The sequence below is a fragment of the Aplidium turbinatum genome, chromosome 4 (genome assembly GCF_918807975.1).
Source record: "Aplidium turbinatum chromosome 4, kaAplTurb1.1, whole genome shotgun sequence".
NCBI lineage: Eukaryota > Metazoa > Chordata > Ascidiacea > Aplousobranchia > Polyclinidae > Aplidium > Aplidium turbinatum.
This window is the reverse complement of record NC_137475.1, coordinates 40,661,803-40,686,079: the sequence shown is the minus strand read 5'-3', so window position 1 is coordinate 40,686,079 and position 24,277 is coordinate 40,661,803. Positions and strand designations below refer to the sequence as shown.

Here is a 24,277-nt window from a genome sequence, read left to right as displayed (position 1 = left end):
GGAACTTCTCTAGCACACGTCTGTTCTGTTGGCAATTATCGGAATCATCACTTGCGAAAGCCAGATCGGGGTTTGTACCAGTGTTCCAGCGTCCTGAGAAGAAGCTCGCTGCACCCTTGGGATCGTACAGTAGGGTGAGGTTATTATTGGCTGACCATGAGGCCAGGCTTTCTCCGTCGGTGTTGGTGGTGTTGTAACCCCAGTCAACGTGGTGGCAATTAAAATCGCCAGCATAGAGGCTGGTTTGGGAAAACACTGGGATGGCTGTTGGTGTTAAGCGTGAGGGTGGTGGCTTATAGACATTGATGATGTGATAGCCTGATATGTCTATGCATAGCCACTCTATCTCCGATTGGGCACTGGATTGGTCTATTGGCGTCCAGCTCAGTTGCTCATGGACAAACGTGGCGAGGCCGTGTTTCCTGCTGATGGTTGCGCCTGCGAGTGTGAAGTTGGGTAATACCAACTTATCCACTGATGTACAGTGGGTCTCCTGGAGGAGAATAACGAGGGCCTGATGTTTTGTGGCCAGATACTCGATGATGCTGAGCTTGCTGGCCGTAATACTCTCAGTGTTCAGCTGCAGTACGGTAGGTCGTCGGTACTTTTCGACAGAGGAGCTGCCGCGCCCTAAGAAGGGCGTTTCCCTATCCACCCTGGGCTGAACCTGGGCCTGGTTTGCTCGAGTGTGACAAGCTTCGCTTCGCACATCAATCATTGATTGCTTGACAATTAAGTCAATCACTTATCCAAAAAAGGCAGATAGGCTTGTGGTTGATCTTTCTGTCATCATTCGAGCCAAGGCTGCTACCGTGACTTTTGCATCACTAGCGGTAGTAGTGTTTGGGCCAATTTTGGCAATTATGATACAAGCTATGGTGATCACCTTGCTTTAGAAGAGGCTGATAACAGGATTGTTTGCCACATTAAGGATATGTTGCAAAGTGGTTTGGCAACACTATGTGTATGAACTGTGGATCATCCTCCTTGCTTTCATGAAGCAGTTTATTGATTGGAATGCCCAACCCCACTAACTGTCGACTTTGGCTCCGGAAAACACAGGCAGACCATCTCCATCAATGCTGGGTGCAATTATTTAGCTGTCTGCTTGGGTAGCCTCGTGCTGATAGCCGGGAAGAACGCCCCTTTCTTCAGAATTTCTTCACTATATTATTTCATTGATTAAAACAAACAACAACTGTATACGGTACGGTAACCAACTAACCATTTGCAAAGTATTGTTCTTTTTGACTGTTTTTTTTTGCAATTTTTCGCTATTTTTATGTAAATAACTGGCTATGTGATGATTTTAGATGGAAATAGGTGCTTTCAAACGATTTTTTGGGCCAAATTACATCAAATTGATCACCCACATGCTATGATTTAAAATATTTTGACATTTTCTTGTTTGCGCTTCATTGTCTTGTAGCCCCAAAAGTGGGAGCAGCCGTTTGGGCACCTTCCACCCCCGAAATTGTCGGGCTCCAGACGGTTTTTACATCTACTGCACCTAAGGAACTCGAAAATAGGCTATAGGTGGAAAATGTCTACCCAAGTTTGCACCTAAATGTGCATAACTGACGAGACTATTAGAAGAATGTCGTTCTCAGGTATTCTGAAAATACTCAGTTCAAAACCAATTCATTGAAGCGATGTTTATCAAAATGTTGATGGTTCAAATCAAAATTTTCCTCTCGCAAATAGAAACATTTAACTGGTAGTATTTCTCGCAGTACATAAAGTTCGACTAAAAAAAAATGTGTTTCAGTCTGATTGTAGGCCTATATTATGCAGTGTGCGTGAAGAATTCAATAAGGTGATATGTCATGACCTTCTTCTTTTTGCCATTAGTAAACCTATTATATTTTGAAAAATAAATGAAAAATTGTTCGCAACATCATTCTTCATGTCATGCATGTCTCATGGGGAAATCGTTATAATAAATGTAGGTTATATTATTTTCTTTGTAAAAACTTTTTTCCCCAGTCTAAGGGTCGGAGTTTTGCTTCTTTTCATATTTGTTGCTTGGATTAAATGTCAAGATAAATGTTTAACAGCTGAGATGTTGTTCTGTCATAAAAATCACGGGCTCTGTAGCAAAACAGATTATTGACAATATTTTTTAAGATTTGAGCTGATGTGTTTCAGCTTCTTCGTCGTATGAGCTGTTCTTCTGGACTATATGTTTGGGCATGATGTCATCAGCCACTCGACAGTCTCGTCATCCAGGGCCTTCAGTCCAGGCGCTCCATGTGGTGGTTGATGAATTGGGCAGTCATGGACGACATGATTTACTGTCTGGTCTGTGGCGCCACACTCGCATCCCGGTGAGGAAGCCAGGCCCCATTTGCACATGTCTGAACGAAAGCGACCGACGCCGGTTCGTAGGCGGTTAAGCCGGACCCACGCAAGTCTTGCGAGGGACATTCCCGGAGGGTGGGGATCGACGTCGGGTAGGAAATCACGGAGTCGGGAGGTGTTGTTTTGCCACTCCATGTTCCATGTGTAGTTCGTCCAGTGTGCCGCACTTATTCCAAGATCTTCAACCTTGTTCAGAAGCTGTCGTGCGGCGGGCACAAATGGGCGTCTTGATTTCAGTCGCTGCTGTCCTCCAGGTAGGCGCTGAAATGTACTGTGGAGGAGGTGGTCGGGGTCCAGTGCGCGACGAGCAAGGGAAATCATGGCTCCTTTACGGCGAAGCTCAGCAGGTTGGATGCCTGCAAGGATGGGAAGGCAGTCCGTTGGAGTGGGACGCAGGCATCCAGTCACAGTGCGTAGTGCGTCATTGATGGCGGTGTCAATGTGGCGGGTGTGAGAGCTGCGGCACCACACTGGTGCGCAGTACTCAGCAGTAGAATGGACAAGGGCCAAGGTAGCTGTGCGAAGGGTTTTCGCATCAGCTCCCCAACCGGAACCCGCCAGCCGCCTCAAAAGTGCAACGCGCGCAGATAGTTTTTTGCGCAGTGACTCCAGGTGTCGTCGGTACGTGAGTGACCTGTCCAGGGTTACGCCGAGGTAGGTGGGTTCGGCGCAGTAGGGGAGGTGTTCGTCATCGGTGGTAATGTTGATCTCACGTTTTGCTTCCTTGTTGTTTAGGTGGAAGGCCGCCGACACTGTCTTTGCCTTGCTGAGCTGTAGCTTCCATTTCTGGAGATATGTTGATATAGTTGACATGTCCTGGCTTAGGTTCCTCTCCATTGACTGCCAATCTCCGGCTGGATGTGTTTCAGCTGAACATGGTTTTCCATGGCGATGGTGAGCAATAGGCTTTGGTAATCAAGATTTGTTTTGGTCTTGATTCTGTAATTTCAAAGTTAGTCATTCGATATTTACATAAATGCACAATCCTTATATTTGTTTCACTAGCAAAGTTCGTTTCGAACACTCCTCATTTCTAAAACTATTAAGCTGCCCAGTTTCTACAATTGTTCACAAACGTGCAGTAAATTTGAGTACTGCTTGAAACAAATTTATTTTAAAATTGTAAGACATTCCAGTGAAAAAAAAATTTTTTTTTTCATAGAATAAAATTTGTTTTGAACATTTCTCATAAATTTGTTGAACTCGTTTGTTTGTTCCGACAACACTTTGGAAATAGTTTAGCAAACCCAAATTTCTCGAATTCGAAGAGCAATGATTCAACTGCGGAATACGTCTTTGAGCATTTCGCAACACGAATAGCTTTCTAGTTAGCGGCATCAAGCGGATGAAATAATTTACAGGCAACAACACAATAAAACAGCTTCGGTAGAGAGTTTGTCTTGTTGAACCATAGGCATATACGAAGCCGAGCAACGTTATCAACTTTAACATATTAAAGATGATTATATTTACAAAAAACACAAAACTACGCAACAATTAATGTAGTTAAGTTGTATGTATATTATTCCTGAAGAGGACATCTTGTGATGTCGAAAACGTTCGATATTTAATTGTTGCGGTAGTTTTGTGTTTTTTGTAAATATAATCATCTTTAATATGTTAAACTTGATCACGTTGCTCGGCTTCGTATGCCTATGGTTCAACAACACAATAAAAAGTGGCAAATTCATACTTTTGACCCTGGTGACCAGTCCTCTCTTTGTGATTGAAAATATCTGCAACTGTGAAGTAGGCACTGCCAGGAATGAATTTCCAACAAGTTTTCTCACTCAGATAATAAGATTTTCAATGAAATTATTGCTTCTGTTTGTTTTTGCCAACATGTTGATTGGATATGATCACATTGCATGCCCACTAATTTTTCATTTTGATTTCGTTTAGAAAGTTCTTTTTTATTGAATATTATTTTCAAAACGGTAATTTCGATAAACATGCTTGTTTTTTTAAATATTAGTTCAATCTCAACTGCAAAGCAGTAAGCAAGAACTAGTATTTTGTTTAAGCAATGCAAAAAGCATTCGGTGCGATATATGCCATTATTCATAGTGTTTTACCATTATGGGGTGACGTTCTGATTAGGACGTCGAAATGAAAAATAAGTTGATATTGTTTGTATATCGTTTTCAACTTTCTGGAAAAAATTCCTTCTTTTGAAACCCATGCCCCAGCCCGAAAAACTGGTCTTTTTTACATTGATTGAACATCTGCAGACATTGAATCAATGTAAATAGAACTAGTTTTTCTGGTTGGGTAGGCATACTTTTGTAATTTGTATTAGCTTGAATTATTAGTGGAACTCATCAGCACCGTTAAACATAGAAAGTACGTCGCTCAATGAATGAATAGCCTATGAGGTCTTTCATAATCAAACTTTGTTTCAACATTAAATTTTAATTTTGTTTTTTCCCTTTATTCTTTGGTATTAGCCTAATGTTTACTGATATTTCAATTCAAACTGCAGATTATGGAATAAAGCTTCTTTTTATTCAAAGAAATTCATTTCGAAGACGGTTTAAGCTTATAAGCTATAGCCTACACCAGCAATCTAAGCATTTTTAACAACACACATGTTATGCCACAGACGCTACAAGTAAATAATCTTTAACCCACAGTACCATGTCTGTATTTATCTTTGGGTTAATGAGCTGCTTTAGCTTATTGCAGAAACAATGCACTGAATTAGGCTAACAAAGGCAATTGAAAAAGCTTTTGCAACTTTTTCAAATTAAACAGTGTAGAAATCTTCTCTTCCTACCATACCGCAAAGCTACTGATGCTATAGGCTAATTATCTCTATTTTGAGATGTGAACAAATTTTAGATGGGTGGAACAATCCACCCTATCCTTCATTCCACCCTTGCCGCGAGAAATAACCACCCTCAATAATTTCCAACTCAACCTTTCCACCTTCCTTGTTAACAACGTGTGTATTTCCACAGTTTAGGGTGGATTAAGTTCTAGATGGTGGAAATATCCACCATTCTTTTCCGTTTCCACCCTTGTCGCGAGAGATTTCCACCCATGGAAATTTCCACCCCAAGGTTTCCACCCTTTTGATTAACAGTGTGTGTTTAAAAAAACCCACATGAGGCAAAGAAAACCTAGGTCCAGAAAAGATGAAGCAAAGCGGTTAAAAGTACCTGCATGTGCTTTTAACACCACTTTATATCATTGGGCTACACAGAAGCCTCAGAAAACTGAAAATACCGGTAGTAACACCTAGGTCTATATATAATTAAGCTATACAAATATACGGTATATGCTTATGTTGATAGTTATTTCAGTTCTTTCTTGCTTTCACTCTTGCGCGTACTCTTTTTCACGCTCAACACTTCAAGATCGGCGACGAATTCTCTGAAACGGAAAGTTTGTTAAGTTTCATGTCATTGGCTCTCTCGGCAGGACTCACACGATACCAGAGTTGAATAAGTTGTATAGTTTTCAGTTCAATCACGTTACGATTAGACCATCAAAATTTTTGATTACATTTCAATTACATTGTTCTGAACTTTTTAAATTACAATTATACCTCAACTACAATTACACAACAACAAAAAGTCTCAATTACAATTACCTACTTAGAATTACATGAAAATGTGTAAGTCAGGGGTCACCAAATGGCGGCCCGCGGGACGCATGCGGCCCGCCACGCTGTTATGTGCCGCCCGCGGAAGGTATCAGCGTACAGGTATAACCAAAAATACTTTTCTTGAGGATTCAAAGAGCATGATGGCAAAAATAGGCTACTTTCTGGGAAGCATATTTTCGCTTTGCATGCGATTCCACCGACTGACCAATCAGATGGTAGTTCTAGGTGGGGGTCGCTTAAAGTTATTCCAATGCGATGTCCAACCACACTGTCCCAGTGGTTGATTAAAACGTTTGTTTTCGAATTTTGAAATTGTGTGTGAGCATAGGGTTGCTTATTTTAAGTTTGTAAATTTCATGTAATTGTGCGATTCACCGATATTGTGTTTCATGAGCAGGGTTCCCTATATGCAAGTTTTTGTTGGCAAATAGGTCGGTGTGCAACTGTGCCACCTCAATTTATAATAACTTGGCAGAATATTATATATACATTTAAAAACGTTTTTCTGGTTGTAATAATACGAAAATATTTAGCTTAGTAGCCTACTGCAAAATGTTGTTAGTCAACAATTCTTGCCATGCTGATAAGCACCGCAAGTGACAGTTGTCTATAATTAATCAAAGAAAGGCGGTTTTAGAGACTCTCACAAAAAGGATGAAAAACCAATTCATCGCTTTTAAAGGAACTCTGTTCATGACCTAGGCTACGACAGAAACGTTTCTTCGGTGATTTCCACAAGCGTTTGTTTCATGGTGCCTGTTTCTTTCTCCCTGTTATTGGAGCTTATTTTTCACTGATATGTTTGCAGGTCACTACTGTTGTCTGTAATGCGATGTGTCAAATATTTCCTTGTTTATTGAAACTGTTAATTGAAAGATATCTTTTGTGAAGCGAAGTGACGACACCACTCTTGCTTGGCGACGAATATTCTGATGTAACCGCTCGTCTCGCTGCAACCGCTCGTCTCGCTGCAATTGTTCAAAACAAGTGCCTCGTTTATTAAGCATTGTTAAAGAAATGTGATGTACGCGTATACAAAAAATATTGACGCCGTCAGCATAAACGCAAACGTTCGAAAAAAGATACGCCGTATGCGTCAACGTAACTTGTAAAAAAAGTTGGCGGCGTCAGCGCATATACTAGCTTAAACTTATTTTGTTTGCTAGGTGCCAAATATTCACACGTTAAAAACCACTCGAAACAAACAAGTTTTATTTTGAATTTCCACGAAGAAAAACAAGCATCTGAAAATGTTCATCTGACACTTTGCTGCGATTTGGTTTCAATATGTCTTTGCCCGTTGCAAACATTCTTTCAACTGCAGCGCTGGAAGGTATTGGCGTGTTGTAGTGAAAAAAAGTATTAAAAAGACATTAAAAAGTATTCGTTGACGCTATACGCTAAAAAAACGCAAAAACGTTACGGCGTAGCCTCAAACGACATCTCCAAAAAAATGTGGCCGTAAACGTTAGCATAAACAAAAACTCTACGCCGCAAGTCTACGGCGTAGAATTTGCGGCGTATACGTACATCTCTGTTAACCCTATTTGGACTAACGGGTGGACGGGTTCCGTCCATACCTAAAACTTTCATCGATTACGTAAAAGTTACTGGCTCAAATTAGCTGAAGTTTTATGACTTTTCCTAAAAATTATTCATCTTTGTTTTAGTAATAAAATGACATTTTTATGTGGTATAGTTTTTTTAGTTATCAGCAGTTTTTGACACCCTACTCCTAAAATTGCCAGGTCATCTGAAAAACTTTATCATCTTGTACAAGCAAGTTAGCAAACATTTGTATCGTTTTGTGCTTTCCAAGATTTACTGCGTGACCTACATGACTGCTGACCATTTCGGATTACATGCATGACTGGACCATGTGCATTTAACGAAGATATTAGCGATTTCAGGAGATTATGACGGAGACATCAGAAAAATTAAAAAAAAATGACTACTTTTTGCAAAAAAGCAATAGCAAAAAACTGGTAGAGTATGTGTGTCCACTTAAAATTTTAACCAGTTTGTCAATAAGTTTGCTTTAACTTTGCGAAAAAAGCAACCTCGTAACGTTTTAATATCAAAAGTTATTAGCAAATGAAAGTGTGGATGGAATAAGTCCACACGTCAGGCCATTACCTCACAAAAATAGCTTAGTCCGAATAGGGTTAAAGAGCCCAAAAGTGTTGTTAAAAGAGCTTGGCCAGGCAGTAGCGTTTAATTTTGTTGCTGCGGTATTCTAAGATAAGTATTAAAAACATGTAACGCTCGATATTGGGTACGAAATGCGTTCTTTTCTAGCATAAGAGTCAACCTACCTACAATTTTATTAGTGCGGCCCCACCACAGCTCTCCTTAGGCTAGTGCTAAAGTGGCCCGCATGCAAAAAAGGTTGGTGACCCCTGGTGTAAGTGATTACTTTCGATTACAATTGCGATTGACTCAACTTTGCACAAATTGAATTTATGACGTCATATTCATTTGTAATATCCATTGAGCAAACATTTCCCTCAGTTACCGTTGCAGAAAAAGTAAATTTTTGGAGTTCTTCTTTCGGTCAATAGACGTTTGATTCACATCCTCAACAAGCTGTTGAATCAATTCCTGCATCTGCAGGGACTTTCCTAGGAGCTTTTTAGCGAATTGTCCAACTCGTGCCATGTTGTTGTCAATGGAATCTAAAATCAAGTTGCCAGTTTGAGACCAAAATAAATAACCAAATAATTATATATCGCTCCTTCGTTGTTCAAGTAACAAGTTCAATAAAAGTCGGAGACAACAATTGCCACGTGGCTGCATTCTTGTTTGCTTGTTCGTCATAGTGAGAGCTTTATCTTGTAACCGCAAATACATTTTACTTGACCTTTTTCTGTTCAACCTACTCCACTTTTGGCCTTACGATACCTGAAGAGATGGGGGTACTTGGTGATTGCTCAATTATAAATTCATTGCTGACGTCAGAGTAGGAAGCCAATTTACTGAAAAACAAAAAGTTATCTTCAGCTTTATAGTATCATCAAACACTTTCGAAAGCTATAGGCTATGTTGGACTTTTGGTCAATAAATTTCGTTTGATATAACAGGCAGAGTGTGTGTGACTTATACACCTATACAACATAAAGATCTTGCCAACGTGCAAACCCATGAAAGATTAACAAGTGGAAGATAATGTACGGTAATTTTGATTGCAAACTCTAGGCTACATGTAGCCTACAAATTTTCTCTTTAAAATGATCATTGAATCTTAAATCACAGTAGAACTCTGGATTAACGTCCGCCCCGTTAGCACAGTGGTTAGAACTGGAAACGAAACAATGCAATGTTCAGTCGACCATGACATTACAGGGTTGCCATATCGCACGTCTCCCTTTTAAGTACATTGCAATCATGCAATGGCATGGACTTCCACAAATAAATCACCAATAGCAACACAATTTGTACAATCATCAATGCCAATCAGGGTCTTCAATCAACCTACGTGGCTTAAAAACATTTCTACGTGATCGTACATTTCTATCATTGTCGAGGGTGGTTGCCACAGAATCGTTAGACCTAGTACATTGATGTTCAGGCATTGAAGCGGGTATGCGCTTACGTATAAACCTGCGATTACGCAACAGCAGTCGACCACTTACACTTTTTACAACGTATTTACGAAATTGTTTAATCTCAACTATAACATCATAAACATCGAACTTTTTGGTCTCATTGTTGCAAACTGCAACGTGGCTATACAACATAATCAGACCAGCATCACTCAAAGATGAGAACGATGATCGATTGCATGGCATAGTGTTTGCTGAGCTGGTGGTGTTCATGGAGGACATGCATGAAGATGAGGACAATGCCCCTGTATTCAAACCCTCCCACGTGGCTAACCTCTAAAATAGGGTGGATTGAAATATTTTGTTTTGAAATTCAAAAATCAGTAGTTTTCAAGTCCGGACAAATATGATAAAAACACCACAAAAATGAATATGAGAGGTTACCACCATTTTCCTGGCTGCAACCAGCCACTAGGTGACTCAAGTAACCCAAAAACATGAAAATCTTCATAACGTTTGAACCGTAGGCTACATGCTAAGAATATGGTTTTGAGTGTAAAAGAAGCGAAACTGCCATGTTCCCATGTAACTTCTAAGAACTTTCTCTTGTATTTTCACAAATAGTTAAGTTTTTGAATAAAAACCGAAAATTTACCATTATGATGTTAAGTACTGATGGTAGTTCATTTGTCTAAATAGTCTGGTCAGTTATGCACGTTTTAGGCTGTTATGTGCAAATTTGGGTAGACATTTTTCATATGCATTTTCCAGTTCCTTAGACACATCAGACTCAAAATCCGTCTGGAGCCCAATAATTTTGGGGGTGGAAGGTCCCCAAAATGCCGCTCCCGTTTGGGGGGTAGTGATGGCTAGAGCGCATGTAGGCTACAAAAATTGTTTTATTTTTTTAAATGGCATATGAGTACTTGTTTGGGGGTAATTTGGCCTGAAAAACCGTTTGGAAGCATCAGTTTTAACCCAAAACAATCATTGAAGCAGATAATGGACAACAGCTGTCCAAAACACTAAAACCGTATGAATAAAATGACCGTTTTTGTGTAGGCTACGTGGCAATATGCGAAAGCGGGAGGCAAGTTTACAGTAACCTGGGCAGTGAAAGGGGTGCGAATTTAGTTTTGAATTGCATTTTCACCAGACAGATTAACTTTTGAGTTTTAAGAGTAGGATTGTTAAGCAGTCAGTCAGTCTTCGGGAAACATTGAGATTGGTCAGGCACAAAGAGAAATCCAACTATAGGCCTACTATTCTCTACAGGGAATACAAAAATTGGATTCCTCTTTTGTTTAGTCTATTTCCAGCAGGGAATGGAAAAGTCTGACTTCCCTTTATTCAGTCAATAGACACACCATTGCAACAATTTTAATCTTTCTGAGTTACGGTACGGTAGCCTACATCTTTTGTTTGTCTCATATAATATGACTTAATATTGGTACAAACCAGGCGGTGTTAGAATTATCCTATAGGTTATGAAAACTGATTAGTGTTAGAATAAACAAGCTATCACTTTTGTGGTTCTGACTTGCTTCAAGTGTAATTGTACGACAGTTGTCAACGTTGTTTCACCATTTCAATCATTTCACCATCCTGATTACACTAATTTGTCAGAAGCAGCCAGAATATGACAAAATTTGTTTGCCTTATCAAGCTATTTGTAGGTTGATTGTAAAGAACACCAAAACTGTCACTCGTCCCTGTCGCACCCCTGCAACTCAGTCACAGCTATCTCGTGGACGCACAAAGGACAAGGCTGGTTTTATCAACTGTCACCTTACGATCAAGCTGTACTCTATTACTAGGTTTAAAAACATGATGCAAGCCTTGTTTCATCATGGGATAGCCTTATCTTACTATAACACTCTTCGCTTCATTGAAGAACTCTCAGTTACAGTAAAAGACCTTTACTGCAGATCAGGTGGAAGAGTATTGCCAACTGCCCTACGGCATGGTGTATTTACTGTGGTAGTTGATAACATCTACCAAAACAGCTCCAGTTCGGCTGTAATTCATTACCTGCATGGAACGTCCGTTTCAATCATGCAGTTTCACTTGCATAATGATCAAGGTGAACAGCGGGTCAGAAGAAAGTATGCAGACATGGCCACAGACGAGGTACACCAACTGAAGTCAAATAACACATGTTCACTTGATACATTTCTCAATGCATCACTTGCAAACCTGCCTAAACATGCACGACGCCCTTAATACACTATGCATGACTTTGAAGAATAATTTAAAAAGAACATTCAACTGATACTCCAAAACAAAACAGTGAAAAAGATAACTGCTGAATGTGAAGGATGCTGTCAGCAATTACTACAATGCAAAGGGAAGGAGAAGATTACAGTACCGGTACTCCTCCTTCATGGGTTGCATACCATTCAACTAAAGCAAGAGATCAAACTGCAAACATCACAACAATGAATAGCATTCTTCCAATAATCGACCATGTGAGTCATAGCTGGGACTTGCAACTGCACATTATGAGCATTGCCAAAGATTATATAGCATATCTGAATCCCGGCCAGGTCGCTGTTGGTTGTTCACTGTTCAGATCAACCGATGTACGCAATGAAGAAACAGATACAGTGGTTATGTCCAAACCAAGACGATTACCGGTACTTTTGTTTCCTAGGTGGAGTGCATATTTCTGTGTTGGACTGCTCTACTCTGTGTTGGACAGCTGCTGAAAGGCACTGGTCTTGATACGATTATCAACTCGACTGCTTTACATACTGTCGAATTGGCCAATGCCATATGTGATGTGAACCACATTAAAAAAGCAAGATACGCTTTGCAAATGACAGCAGTATGCTTGAAAAAACTTTCAAAAGATGCTTATGAACTATCCAGAACATGAAGACGTACAACAATCATTCCACGATTGGCTGTCTAAAAGTAATAAAAGTACAATGTTCAAGTATTGGTTCAAAATTCTACAGATCATAAAAACAGTTCTACTGTACGTGAGATCCTTGCGAGAGGCTAACCTTCCACTTTTTATAGGCACAATCGAAGAATTAATACCTCCATTTTTTGCATTGAATCACATCAATTATGCTAGGTGGTCGTCAGTCTTCATATAAAACTTAAAATAAATCGAAGTGTTACACATTCTATTTGTTTGAACACTTTATGGCTGATCACGTTGTTGTAAATTCTGTGGGACAGCAATTCTTCAAAGTAGCGTTTGACCAGCGCCACGAGCAAAACAACAAACAAGTAAAAGCATCCCAAGGAGGATATATCAATCTGGTCAACAAAGAAGATTTAGACTTTCTACGCAAGATCGAGATATCTCTTCCAGAGATGCTTCACTACCTGGAGAAAGTCGATGGTAAGAATGATACTACTGCATTTATCGAGCAGTTTGTGCAGGACTGTAAAAAGATATACAAAAAGCTCCACATTAACCCATTCAGCAGTCAACAACAGTTTACAAAGCTGAACTCGTCGGCCATTTTTCCAGTAGAGGTTACTGTTGATTGTAAGAAAATCTTTGACTTGGGAAAGGCACAGTACAACAACTTCAAGAAGACCCGTTTTGTTGAAGGGACAGATGATGTAATAAAAACACCTATCAGAAAGAACGCTTTGAAGTTGCCAAGCACTGCTGGGAAAATTCAAATGGAATGCCCCAAAATGATGCTTAATCCTGCAATGATGAACAAGCTTCGTGATGCCTGTTGGAACAGGAAAGAACTTGCAATAGATGTTTTTTGCTTCGAATTTACAGGTTTGAAGAAGGCCTTTTATATTTTTTATGCCTACTTTTTCTGTAGTTTTGTTTTATTGTTAGCCAGCAAATTAGTTGAAAGTACCGGTATTTTGTAATATGCGCACAATTCTTAATGTCTATATTTTTAGGGTTACCAGAGTGCCTGGCAACCAAAGATGGCTTACTATATCACAACCCAAAATCAAGGATCACTTATTGCTTGACAAGCAAGTCAGTCACTTATCCAGAAAAGGCAGATGAGCTTGTGGTCGATCTTTCTGTCATCATTCGAGCCAAAGCTGCCACCGTGGAAAAGAAGTCTACATTTAAGGAATCTACAATAATGGTCTTAAATGAGACAGCCAACATGGGAGAAAAGCAGCACAGAATTGACTTGGTTGCAGATCAATACCACGCCTTAAGCATAAAGAGCATTACAAGGAAACAACGTAGGTCGGACACTAACCCAGAACTTAAGTTTGAAAAAAAGGGTCTCCTACCACCAAACTTTTCTGGCTTATATCTTACAAACTCGGCAAACAAAACGAGATTGAAACAACTTATTGCTGACATCAGCAAAGAGCATTATTGGTCATGGCAAAAAGACTTTTGCATCACTAGCGGTAGTAGCGTTTGGGCCAATATTGGCAATTATGATACAAGCTATGGTGATCACCTTGCCTTAGAAGAGGCTGATAACAGGATTGTTTGCCACATTAAGGATATGTTGCGAAGTGGTTTGTCAACACTATGTGTACGGACTGTGGATACAGATGTAATTGTTATCTTCCTTGCTTTCATGAAGCAGTTTATTGATAGGAATGCCAACACCCAAATAACTGTGGACTTTGGCTCCGGAAAACACAGGCAGACCATCTCCATCAATGCTATGTACAATCATTTAGGAGAGGCTGCCTGCTTGGGTATATTGTTTTTTCATGCATTTGCTGGAGGAGATACAACAAGCTCCTTTTAAAAAATTTCTAAGCGCAGCTGGTTCCATATGTGGAAGCAATATCCTAAAGTGGAACAACTCACAAGAGTTTTCCAAAGGTTCAGGTGGCTACCATCAGAAGCATGTCTCACTGAGAGCATGTCAGATATTGCTGATTTTGTTTCATTTGCATATACAAAAAAAGAGGCCAACTTGAATCGACTTCGGTATGAGCTGTTCGTCTCATCATCATCGAATGAATTAAGGGACCTTCCACCTACACTTGATGCCCTGACTCTACATGTTCATTGCAGCGCGTATCAGGCAGGATGGATAATTATGGGGAACACTATAAATCAGTCTGTTTGAACAATGGGGTTGGGTTAAATTGCAGAATGAGCTGAGCATTCAGTGGACAACAGATGCAAGAGCACAACAGTTGGAAAGACTGACGAAGACATGCAAGTGCAAGATGGCTAAATGTGACACCTGTCAATGTGCAAAATTAGGGTTGCAATGCCTTAGTTTTTGTACCTGTAAGAGACAATGTATAGTGTAGCATGAAATTGAAGAAGATCATTTCATTGAGTAAAACAAACAACAACTATATTATATACGGTACGGTAACCAACTAACCATTTGCAAAATATTGTGCTTTTTGACGTTTTTTTTGCAGTTTTTTGCTATTTTAATGCAAATAACTGGCTTTGTGATGATTTTAGATGAAAATAAGTGTTTTTAAACAAGTTTTTGGGCCAAATTACCCTAAATTGATCACCCACATGCTATAATTTAAAATTTTTTGGCATTTTCTTGTATGCGCTTCATTGTCTTGTAGCCCCAAAAGTGGGAGCAGCCGTTTGGGCATCTTCCACCCCCGAAATTTTCGAGCTCCAGACGGTTTTTACATCTACTGCACCTAACCAACTCGAAAATATAGGTGAAAAATGTCTACCCAAGTTTGCACCGAAATGTGCATAACTGACCAGACTAAAATACAGATGATACAGCGTCAATGACAGGATGACACAATGGCTGTATACAAGCTTTAGAAGAGCTGTTAAACAGACCATTGCAATGAGTGGTTTGCATAATGCACGCATGTAAACTACCACTATGTCATGTTTTTTTAGAGTTAGATTGTTCGACTCAAAGCCCAGATGCATTCTCTGGGCCAATTGGCAAAATTCTGGATGGAAAGTGTCTCATTGGCCTGTGGAAGATTTCTGTAATATTCCAAGCACCAACTTTCCTGAATTGACTCAAGACATCATTGATGACCTAAGCACTGGCCAATATTATGCTTACAATATCTGTTTGGCAGTAATTCTAGGTAAGGTGGATATGATAAGCCTCATTGACAAGCATTCAGATGTCCTTGCAGAATTCAAGTCTGGAAACTTTGTGGTACTCAAGACAAACAATAATTTATCTGCCATGGCGATTGACCAATGTAATGAGCAGCACAACGCTATAGTCAAAGGGACCTGTGTAGCTATTGGACTGACAGGAAACCCTGGAGCACTCAGCCGCTGGATGGTGGCAGGGCCAGAAATAACCAAGATCATTACAGAGTTTGAAGAACAGGCCACTAGAGGACATGACGACATCAAGCATCTTCGCCATGACCAGAAGCCTGGAGTACAGATAGCCTTTTGTGAAGGATGTCAGGGCAAAACAAAAATATTGTTTGGCATATCTTAATTTGGCCTTTTTAACGTGGTTCACATAACTAATTCTAATTGTGATTGGCAATTTAAATAAAACCATGGCAATTTTTAATTCTCTCCGTTGTCTTCACAAAGTTTTGCGTTAGTGACGTTATACGACCTCTCCAAGCATGTCATTTCACGAATAATGCAGAGCTAGCGAGACAGTAGACAGTCGGCCTACACCCTACAATTGACCACTCCAGGATGCTATCCCAAATGGAACGGCAAGTACCGTATCACGTTGTGAAATTTCACGACGATGGTTGCTGCAAGCAATTAGGATTTAGAGAGATTTGACGTTTTAATGAAAGCTTGGACTAGCTTTAAGAAAAAAGTAAAGCTGATATTCTTATTATTAAACAGGTAAAAAGTTTTGAAACTGCAGATAGTTCATATGTCGTCAGGTAGGGTACTCAAGATTCTGCAAGAGCAATGGTAGGCTGGATTTACAACTTTTCATTTACGTCTGTTCCACATTGGAAAGTTTGGCCTGCGCGGGGGATAAATCCCCCGCGCACTTCAATTTCCAGCCGCGGTGTCAGCCGCGTAATTCACGAAAAATCACAAGCGCAGCCGCGCAATTCACTAAAAATCACAACCTCAGCCGCGCAAAATCGCTCCGGCCAGCCGCGAGAATGCAACTAAATAATCGCAACAATTCTATCGTTTTATGCAAAAACCACTCGTGAGTTTTTGTTGAATCGAGAAAATCAACAATTTATGTTCCATTGTTTCACCTTATGTGACGTAACAACGAAAATTGCCCACCCCTGCAGTGCTTCCACTTTGAAGGATTTTATCCCGAAATTGGGATTTTTCAACGCTTCGAAGGATAAAAAAAGGAAATGAAGATCAGAAGGATTTTTTAAGGATTTTTAACAATTTTACAAGGAAATTTTGTCTTAAAAAGGGAATTGTTGTTTTTAGCACTTTTAAAGAAAATATTATTAACATTCCCTTTCAAAAGTTCTAAAAATGATTGGAATAACGATGATCAGCTGGTTTCCGTCGTCACTCGCCACCAGGAACCCCCTCTCACTCCCTTTCCCATGCTCGCCTTTCTGTCGATTGATTTCTATTTTCGCCATTTTGGAAATTGGACGTGAGTGCAGTGAGTGAGTTAGTTCTCAATTCTTTTAGTTAAAGTTAGGTAATCCGTTGATTTACAGTTGAACTTGAGTAGCAATGACAAAGTTCACTGAGCTTCGACGTAGGGTACAGTTAGGCATGATAAGCTTAGGCTAGTGGTATCCTTTCGGTTTAGAAAAGTTAGTTATAGCCTAGCCTATGCTATCCTATTATGCTGTCATAATAATAGAGCTAGCTAGGCTGTGTATGTGTAGGCCTATAGCCTAGGCCTACAGCATAGATACTGTACACAGACTGAGTCAGTATCATGAATAGGCCTAGTATCTTGAAGTTTTTCACCAGTCTCAGATCATTGTGAAGACGTCACTGACAAAGAGAAAATTTTGGGGAATATTTGCATCCCCCCGCCAAACTTTTAGGGGGAATAATTCTCCTCTCTCCAGGATTTACGCCTATGATGGCTACCCATTGACAAACTGGTGTTATTTAATGATTTCATATTTTTCAGACGTAGGCCTACTTATTCTTAAACGGCGATCAAAACAGGATATTTGTGGAGGAGTAAGTAAAAAAAGAACGAAAAGCGGACATGAAAAAACGTTGATGTCCTTTTGCTTAATTTGCTTTGAGCAAAACAAAAGTAAATTTTGGTTGGGAAGATTCAATACTTCAACATCAAAAGCACACATTGGTTCTGTTCACAAGAATTGCAATGTCTCAACGGACAAAATTGTCTCAGAACACAGCCCGCTAGCAAAAGAAGCGTTGAAGGCTTATCAACGTAGCCTACCCTCACTTCCAAGTAGGCTAGGCCTAGCCTAAGTTTGGTAAAATGCCGTAGGCTACGTTTTTCTGCTGAAGTGTGGTCAAACTATGTTTCTGATTTCAACTTTGTTTTAGCTTAGCCTTGTTGCTAACAAATATTTTTTAGTCTGTGCCGAACCATCATTTTCTGCCCCGCAGCGCAAACTGTTTTTTTTTTTGAACAGGACAAACTCAGAGAAACAAGACAATTTATGTAACATTCACGAATTTTGCAGTAACAGTAAGTTACTTACAATATAATAACTCGACGACCAACGTATAACTGTAACTTATAGATTTATAGAATGTATCTTGTATAATAGTAGGCTATAATGATAACAACTTTTTAGGAGATTGATTACATGTCGCGGCTGATTCGGTTAATGATTTCGTGTCTAGGCTACTTCCACTTTTTAGGAAAGTAACAAACCCGAAAACATGCAACATCCAAATCCAATCCGGCATTCATTGATTTATCGAAATCACCAACGAAACCACTAAAGAAGTTACCACCGCCTGATTCAAACAACGTGGATGATGCCTACCAGGATTTATCGATGCAAAACATGAATAGCCTACCCTGCCTCCTTCATATCTGGCTCTTGAGTGTTTAAATAACATTAGACATAAATTTTTTGCTATTATTGTGGTCTCCCTGTGTACAGACTGTAGGTTACTAATTTCATTACCGTACTATACTCTACCAGTTAGCCTACAATTACAGTGTAACCAGACGCAGTAAGTTATAATATTATGAAGATGATATTTAACAGTGCATTTATGTAAACGTAAATTTGCAAGTTATAATGCCGGGTCTGGCAATGTAAATAAATTCTTTTGTGTATTATGTTTTGTAATTATGTGATTGAAGAGCACGTAATTAAACCTATTGTAGGGGAGAACCTCCTACAGTGCCCAGTTTTTTTACATTTTTATAAATTTTGAAAAAAGTTGCAGAGAAACATTGAAGTTTTGATTTTTATTCTATAGTTTGAGGTTTTCTCTATTTTTTGGCCTATTTGTCCAAGTTCTGGGATTACTAATTTTTGTTCGGTACGGTAGCCATTTAAAAACTTGCTTTCAAAAGTGGGCACTGTAGGGTATCGGTCCCATACAATGCCCATGGGGAGTACTTACAGTGCCCACTTTACAAAGCATCACATTATCGTAGGCTACTGCTTAAAAGGTCATATCCTACTTATCTTGTGTTGTAATACTCTGGCTGCAGCAATCACCACACAAAAATGTTGAATTCAAGCCATATAGCCTAACATAAAATGAACAACACTATTCAACAATAAAAGAAGCAGATGAAGAAATAAAAAAACCTTCTTAACCATTTTTTTCCAGCCATGTTATTTGCCCTTCACGCTTCCGGTATTTTTTTGTCATATTTTGTACGTAGCAAGTTCGTATGCCAACTGTCTAACATTCTTATTGGAAAACCAAAATGGAGCTTAGCAGACTCTGTTAGATAGTCACAAAGTTTCTGCTCTTCTTGGTCATTGAAAATCCTGTTTTTTGTTTGCTTGAAATTGTTCATGGTAATATTCTCTAGATCTCCTTCACACTTAGCTAAATAACGCCGAATTGTTCTACGAGAAATGCCGAACTCTTCCGATACAAATTTTTTTTATCTACCTTTTACAATCACCTCCATGCATGCTTTCTTTATGACATTTTCTGGATGTCTAACAAGCTTCTTTGTAGGCTACTGGGCATTTTGAAAATAAGATATAAAAGATTAAAACTTATTGTCTGGACAAAAACACTAAACGTACCCCTATCTGAAGATTGTTGCTCATGATCAATAAAAAAAACATAGATCCAACAGTGCCCACCCCTGGGCACTGTAGGCTCCGTCACTGATGGGCACTGTTGGGGCCGTCGCCATTTTGGACAAAATGTGCTGCAATATTTATAAACTACATTATTACAAGCATTAAGCAGTATCAAAGCTTGCCTACATTAACTAACTATATCCACAGTGTAACAGACAATACTGTAACATTAGCAATGAAGTCACAAAAAAGTTTCTATTTTCCTAAAAAAAGGATTTCTGTTATCACTTGCCAAGTACTTCACATTGCATCTTCACGTTACATGCGAGAAATCATTGGGCATGTGGACATCTCAAAATAAATTCGGGCGCGCAATTGATGATGCATTGTGGGTAAAATTTGAATATGGGCACTGTAGGAACCTGGGCACTGTATGAGGTTTTCCCCTACCGTACCTGTTTTATTATAGTAACCCTTTGCTGCAACACTGCCATTGGCGTAGCCAGGATTTTCGATTGGGGGGGGGGGCAAAGTTTGAAGTACAGATGTCAAGCAAAATTTGTCTCCCCCGAACATTTTGACTATTTTTGACCAAACATAGCCCTTTTGGTAGTCATTTTTGAACCAACAATGTCAAAATTTTTCGTCAAAATTGGCATAATGTTAAATAATATTGGTTTTACTTCGTAATCAGCTAAATTATTGTTAAAGTGAATTCAATTAGCCGCAATTTATTGAAAAATTTGTCCGAAATGTACAAAAGTTGCAATATATCGCTCATAAAGTTGTTGGATTGGGAAGCGGGCCCCCTAGCTATGCCCTTACACACTGCTCAATATTTAAAAAAACTGTAAGTTACTGTGCACGCCATTCTTAATATTTTTATGTAGCCCCATGTCTTGCGCACTGGTCGAATCATGCAAGAGCGCTGCAGCACATTTAAATTACCGAACCGCAATGAAATTACGTGCGAAATAATGTTTTCTACTGCAACGTCTAACGGTCGTCGGTCGCGTTGTTAAAAAAAAACAGGAAAAATTTCATTGTTTTCAAGAAACAAAATTTAGTTTTGGATAGAAAGTTCAGTTCAGTTGTTGTTATTTCTGACCATCATATCAAAATTTTACGCATTTAAGTTAAAAATTGTTTTGTGCCATGATACGTAGCCTAGATTAAAAATAAATGATGGAATGAGGATGGAAGACCTTCTTCCATCCCATCATCCAAATCTTCCATTCCATCCTTGGATCTTCCATCCCAAAATATGCCTCCCATCCCATGCCTTGCTCTTATGGCACGTTAAATCAAGTCACAGCTTACGTTATACCAGTGGTTCTCAAACTGGGGTCCGCGGTCCTTTTGGGGTCCGCGAGACAAATTTCTAGGACCGCCAAGCACCTTCCAAAAAAATAACACAATCCCGAAAAAAAAAATTTTGTGGAAAGTAAAAATTTTCAGGCAACTTGTTTTCCAAACCAAACTTAAAAGATATATTTTAGTAGCCTAAGCTGGCTTGGCATCCCTTCACGCAGTTTTTTAAGCCTGGCCTTTTGTTTGCTTGTGATAGCCTTTGTTTCGTTTCTATCCATCGCCTTTGTGACATCAAGGAGTGCAAAGTAGTGACGTACTTCTACAACACTCGTGTTTACCAGATCAAGAACAGAATTACGAAATATATTTGACTAAAAGGCAGTACGGTAGGCGAAGTTGATTAAGGCTGGTTATTTTTATTGATTTAAGGTTTGAATTGAATGCTTTTCCGAACTTTTAGCTTTTGTAGCCTTATTCAGATATCAAAAAATGTCGTAGTAACCTATGAGAAAACCAAAAAATGCACCTACACAACAAGTTGTCACAGTAGCCTTCACACAAATCTGTCATGTCACGCATGATAGCGCTACCAACATCAGTGATGTCATATGTCACGCATGATTGCGTCGACCAGTGGATTATGTTAAAATGCCTATCGTGGTCCGTGGGATCATAGATACTGTGGTCAAGATTAGCGCAGTTATTGAGCTGTTATGCTATTTCCAAAAGAAGCTCAGCGAGGCAGGACAGCATTGCAATTGCAAAGTTAAGGTTTCAGTAAGCGTTTTCCTTACGTTTTTGTGAATAATTTTCAAACGCGCAATTTCCAGCGTTTGATATTGACAACCGCGCAATTTCCAGCCTTTGATGTTGACAGCCGCGCAAATGCAGCAGCTGAAACTCTTCTCCCCCGCGCAATGTTCAAACTTTCAATCACTCGGCCGACATTTCTGAATTAGCCCCCCCCCTAAAAAAAATTCTGGGTGCGCTACTGTACACAATCATGAATATATTTTGCGAAATAAATTGATTGAAGTGATAGATAAGGCTTTTGACCAACGGCATACATTTTCCCGTTGTTATTTGATATAAGCCGATGGAGTAATTAGCAATAAGAGAGACGTAGACCTGATGGTCTCGGTCAGTAACTCTTGCCGCCAAAAGAGTAACAGAAACGGTTAAATCACATTTTGTGGAAATGGAGATCACCAATACAGATAATAACGCCGGTCAATGACTGTCGTCACGCAAAATTTGATTTAAAAATACCGCTAAATTTCTCTATAACATGCGCTGGTGTTTGCATTTAAATAAAAATTTGAACATTGAAAAGACGTTAACTCAAAATTCGTATTTTTGACTTAAGTACGGTAGTTCTTCAACTCAGGTCTTTAATTGATTGACAACAAGGTAGTGAAGTTCATAGTAATAAACAAATGTGGTAGCTGCAGAGGTGGGCATCGGTTATTTTGAAAGTAGTGCTCTATTGCTACTCAGACCAAAGGTTGTGCGCGCCACCGCTACTTCTACTCGATACTTTTGTCTTAAACCTATATTGAAAAGCTTTATTTAAGTACCTTATGAAACAGAGGTGTAACCTACTTTAGTTGGATAGAGTTTTAGAGCATTTAGGAGCCGGAGTCTCGGTTTTCGGTCGGAATAGAGCGGGAGTCTAAAAATCTTTGCAAAAACAGTAGGCTAACCACTAGCAGCGTTACAGCATACTGTATATAGGGTAATGACCATTATTTAGTAAGGTGTTACTATACCCACCTCTGGTTAGCTGCAACTTCATTTTGTTGATACCTCGTGTTCTGTTCTTGGAAATATAAGGAACACAGCGCCATAAATAAACCAAGAAGAAAAATCACTGACAATTGCTGCCACATCGTCTTCAGTCCAAAGTTCATTGGGATTTATAAATAAATTTGTATTTTTCAACACCTGCAAACACATCGAATGAAACTCACACAATAAAACCGGCCAAAAGTTTGATTTGTGAAATGTTGGATTTATTTCGGGGTAAGGTTGGGGCACTGTGTTAGTTGTAGCAAGTCAAATTGTTTGAGTGCATGGGACTCTCAGGGGGCAATGAAAAAATACAATTTTCTTTAATTGTGTTATGCCCGCTTAGTATTGTTTCTATGGGTAAAATAAACGTCTATGCTTCAATTTGTTTTGAAATGAGCTCATTATCCTCACCGTCGATCCATGTCAATTTTCGTCTAATTTTGCTTAGGTATAGGCTAAGTAATTCCTTACAAAGTTTTGATATAGTTGTAAACATTAACTAAACATTTACCCACTCCTCCCGAAAGAGCAAGCTGAGTTCCGGTGCAAAAAATCCACCGTAGATCATGATGTCACACTTTTGACCGAAGACATCGAGAATTGCTTTGAGGTAAAAAAGAAGGCCGGCGCTGTCTTTTTAGATCTTGCAGCAGCCTGCGTTAACGCATGGCACCATGGCTTCAAATGTTCCACAATTGTTCCATATGATCATAAAGCCTGTTAGGAATCGAAGCTTCACCCTCACCACCAACTCACGGCGAAGCAGAGTAAGGTGCCTGAATAATAGCGTCCCACAGGGATCGGTTCTGGCTCCACATCTCTTTAACATCTACACCTACGATCTACCAAGCACGGTCTCAGCAAAATACGCAAACGCGGACGACATGGCAGTTTCCACTCCACAAAGGCGTGGAAAAACCTAAAAGACACCTTGAGCGAGGACATGAAAACCCTCTCAGCTTATCTCCAGTAAAGACAATCAAAACTTCGCCCCAATAGCTCAGTGGTTACGCGCTCGGCTCAAGATCACGCGGCGCTGGTTCGACTCTCGGGGTGTGCGTTTGAGCAACGCATTTTAGGACTGCCCTCCATTCTGCGGTACCTAGTGAATGGAATAAATCCCCGGCAACAACACTTCAACAATCGGAAAACTTCACTCTGCCAATCACGGTAACCGACCCTGCGTCAAGAGCCTCTATAAGCAGGGCTTCCCAACCTGTGGGCCATAGCCCCCTAGTCGGCCATGAGCCTTTTTCAAGGAGGCCATGGAAAAATTTGAAAATTAATATTTTTTTTAATTCTTCTTCTTCTTCGTTTGAACCTTCTTCGCCACTCCAAGGGTCGAGGGGCTCTGCCTTTTACCACCCTTGGGCAGTGGCGGCGACGCGGTCTAGATGTTTGGGCAGGTGTCGAGCAGCCATTCAATTGATTTGTCATCCAGTTCACGCAGACCACGCACACCATTTGGCGCATGGTAGATGGCGCAATTACAAATGGTGTGGTCTACGGTTTGTTCCTCCTTGCCACACTCACAAATCGCGGATGGAGCCATCCCCCATTTGTGTATGTTGGAGCGGAATAGTCCGATGCCAGTACGCAGGCGGTT

At 39.8% G+C, this 24,277-nt stretch overlaps 1 protein-coding gene across 1 annotated transcript; it reads right to left on the bottom strand.

Moving 5' to 3' along the window:
• Positions 1-3,482: 3,482 nt before the first annotated feature.
• Positions 3,483-22,815, bottom strand: LOC145769499 (uncharacterized). The gene is made up of 4 exons (XM_082581147.1): positions 22,654-22,815; positions 8,873-8,946; positions 8,487-8,646; positions 3,483-5,736 (listed from the first exon to the last, which is right to left on the bottom strand). Exons 1-4 carry the CDS (start codon positions 22,788-22,790, stop codon positions 5,658-5,660), a joined length of 450 nt encoding a protein of 149 aa, XP_082437273.1. The 5' UTR covers positions 22,791-22,815; the 3' UTR covers positions 3,483-5,657.
• Between the last annotated feature and the right edge of the window lie 1,462 nt (positions 22,816-24,277).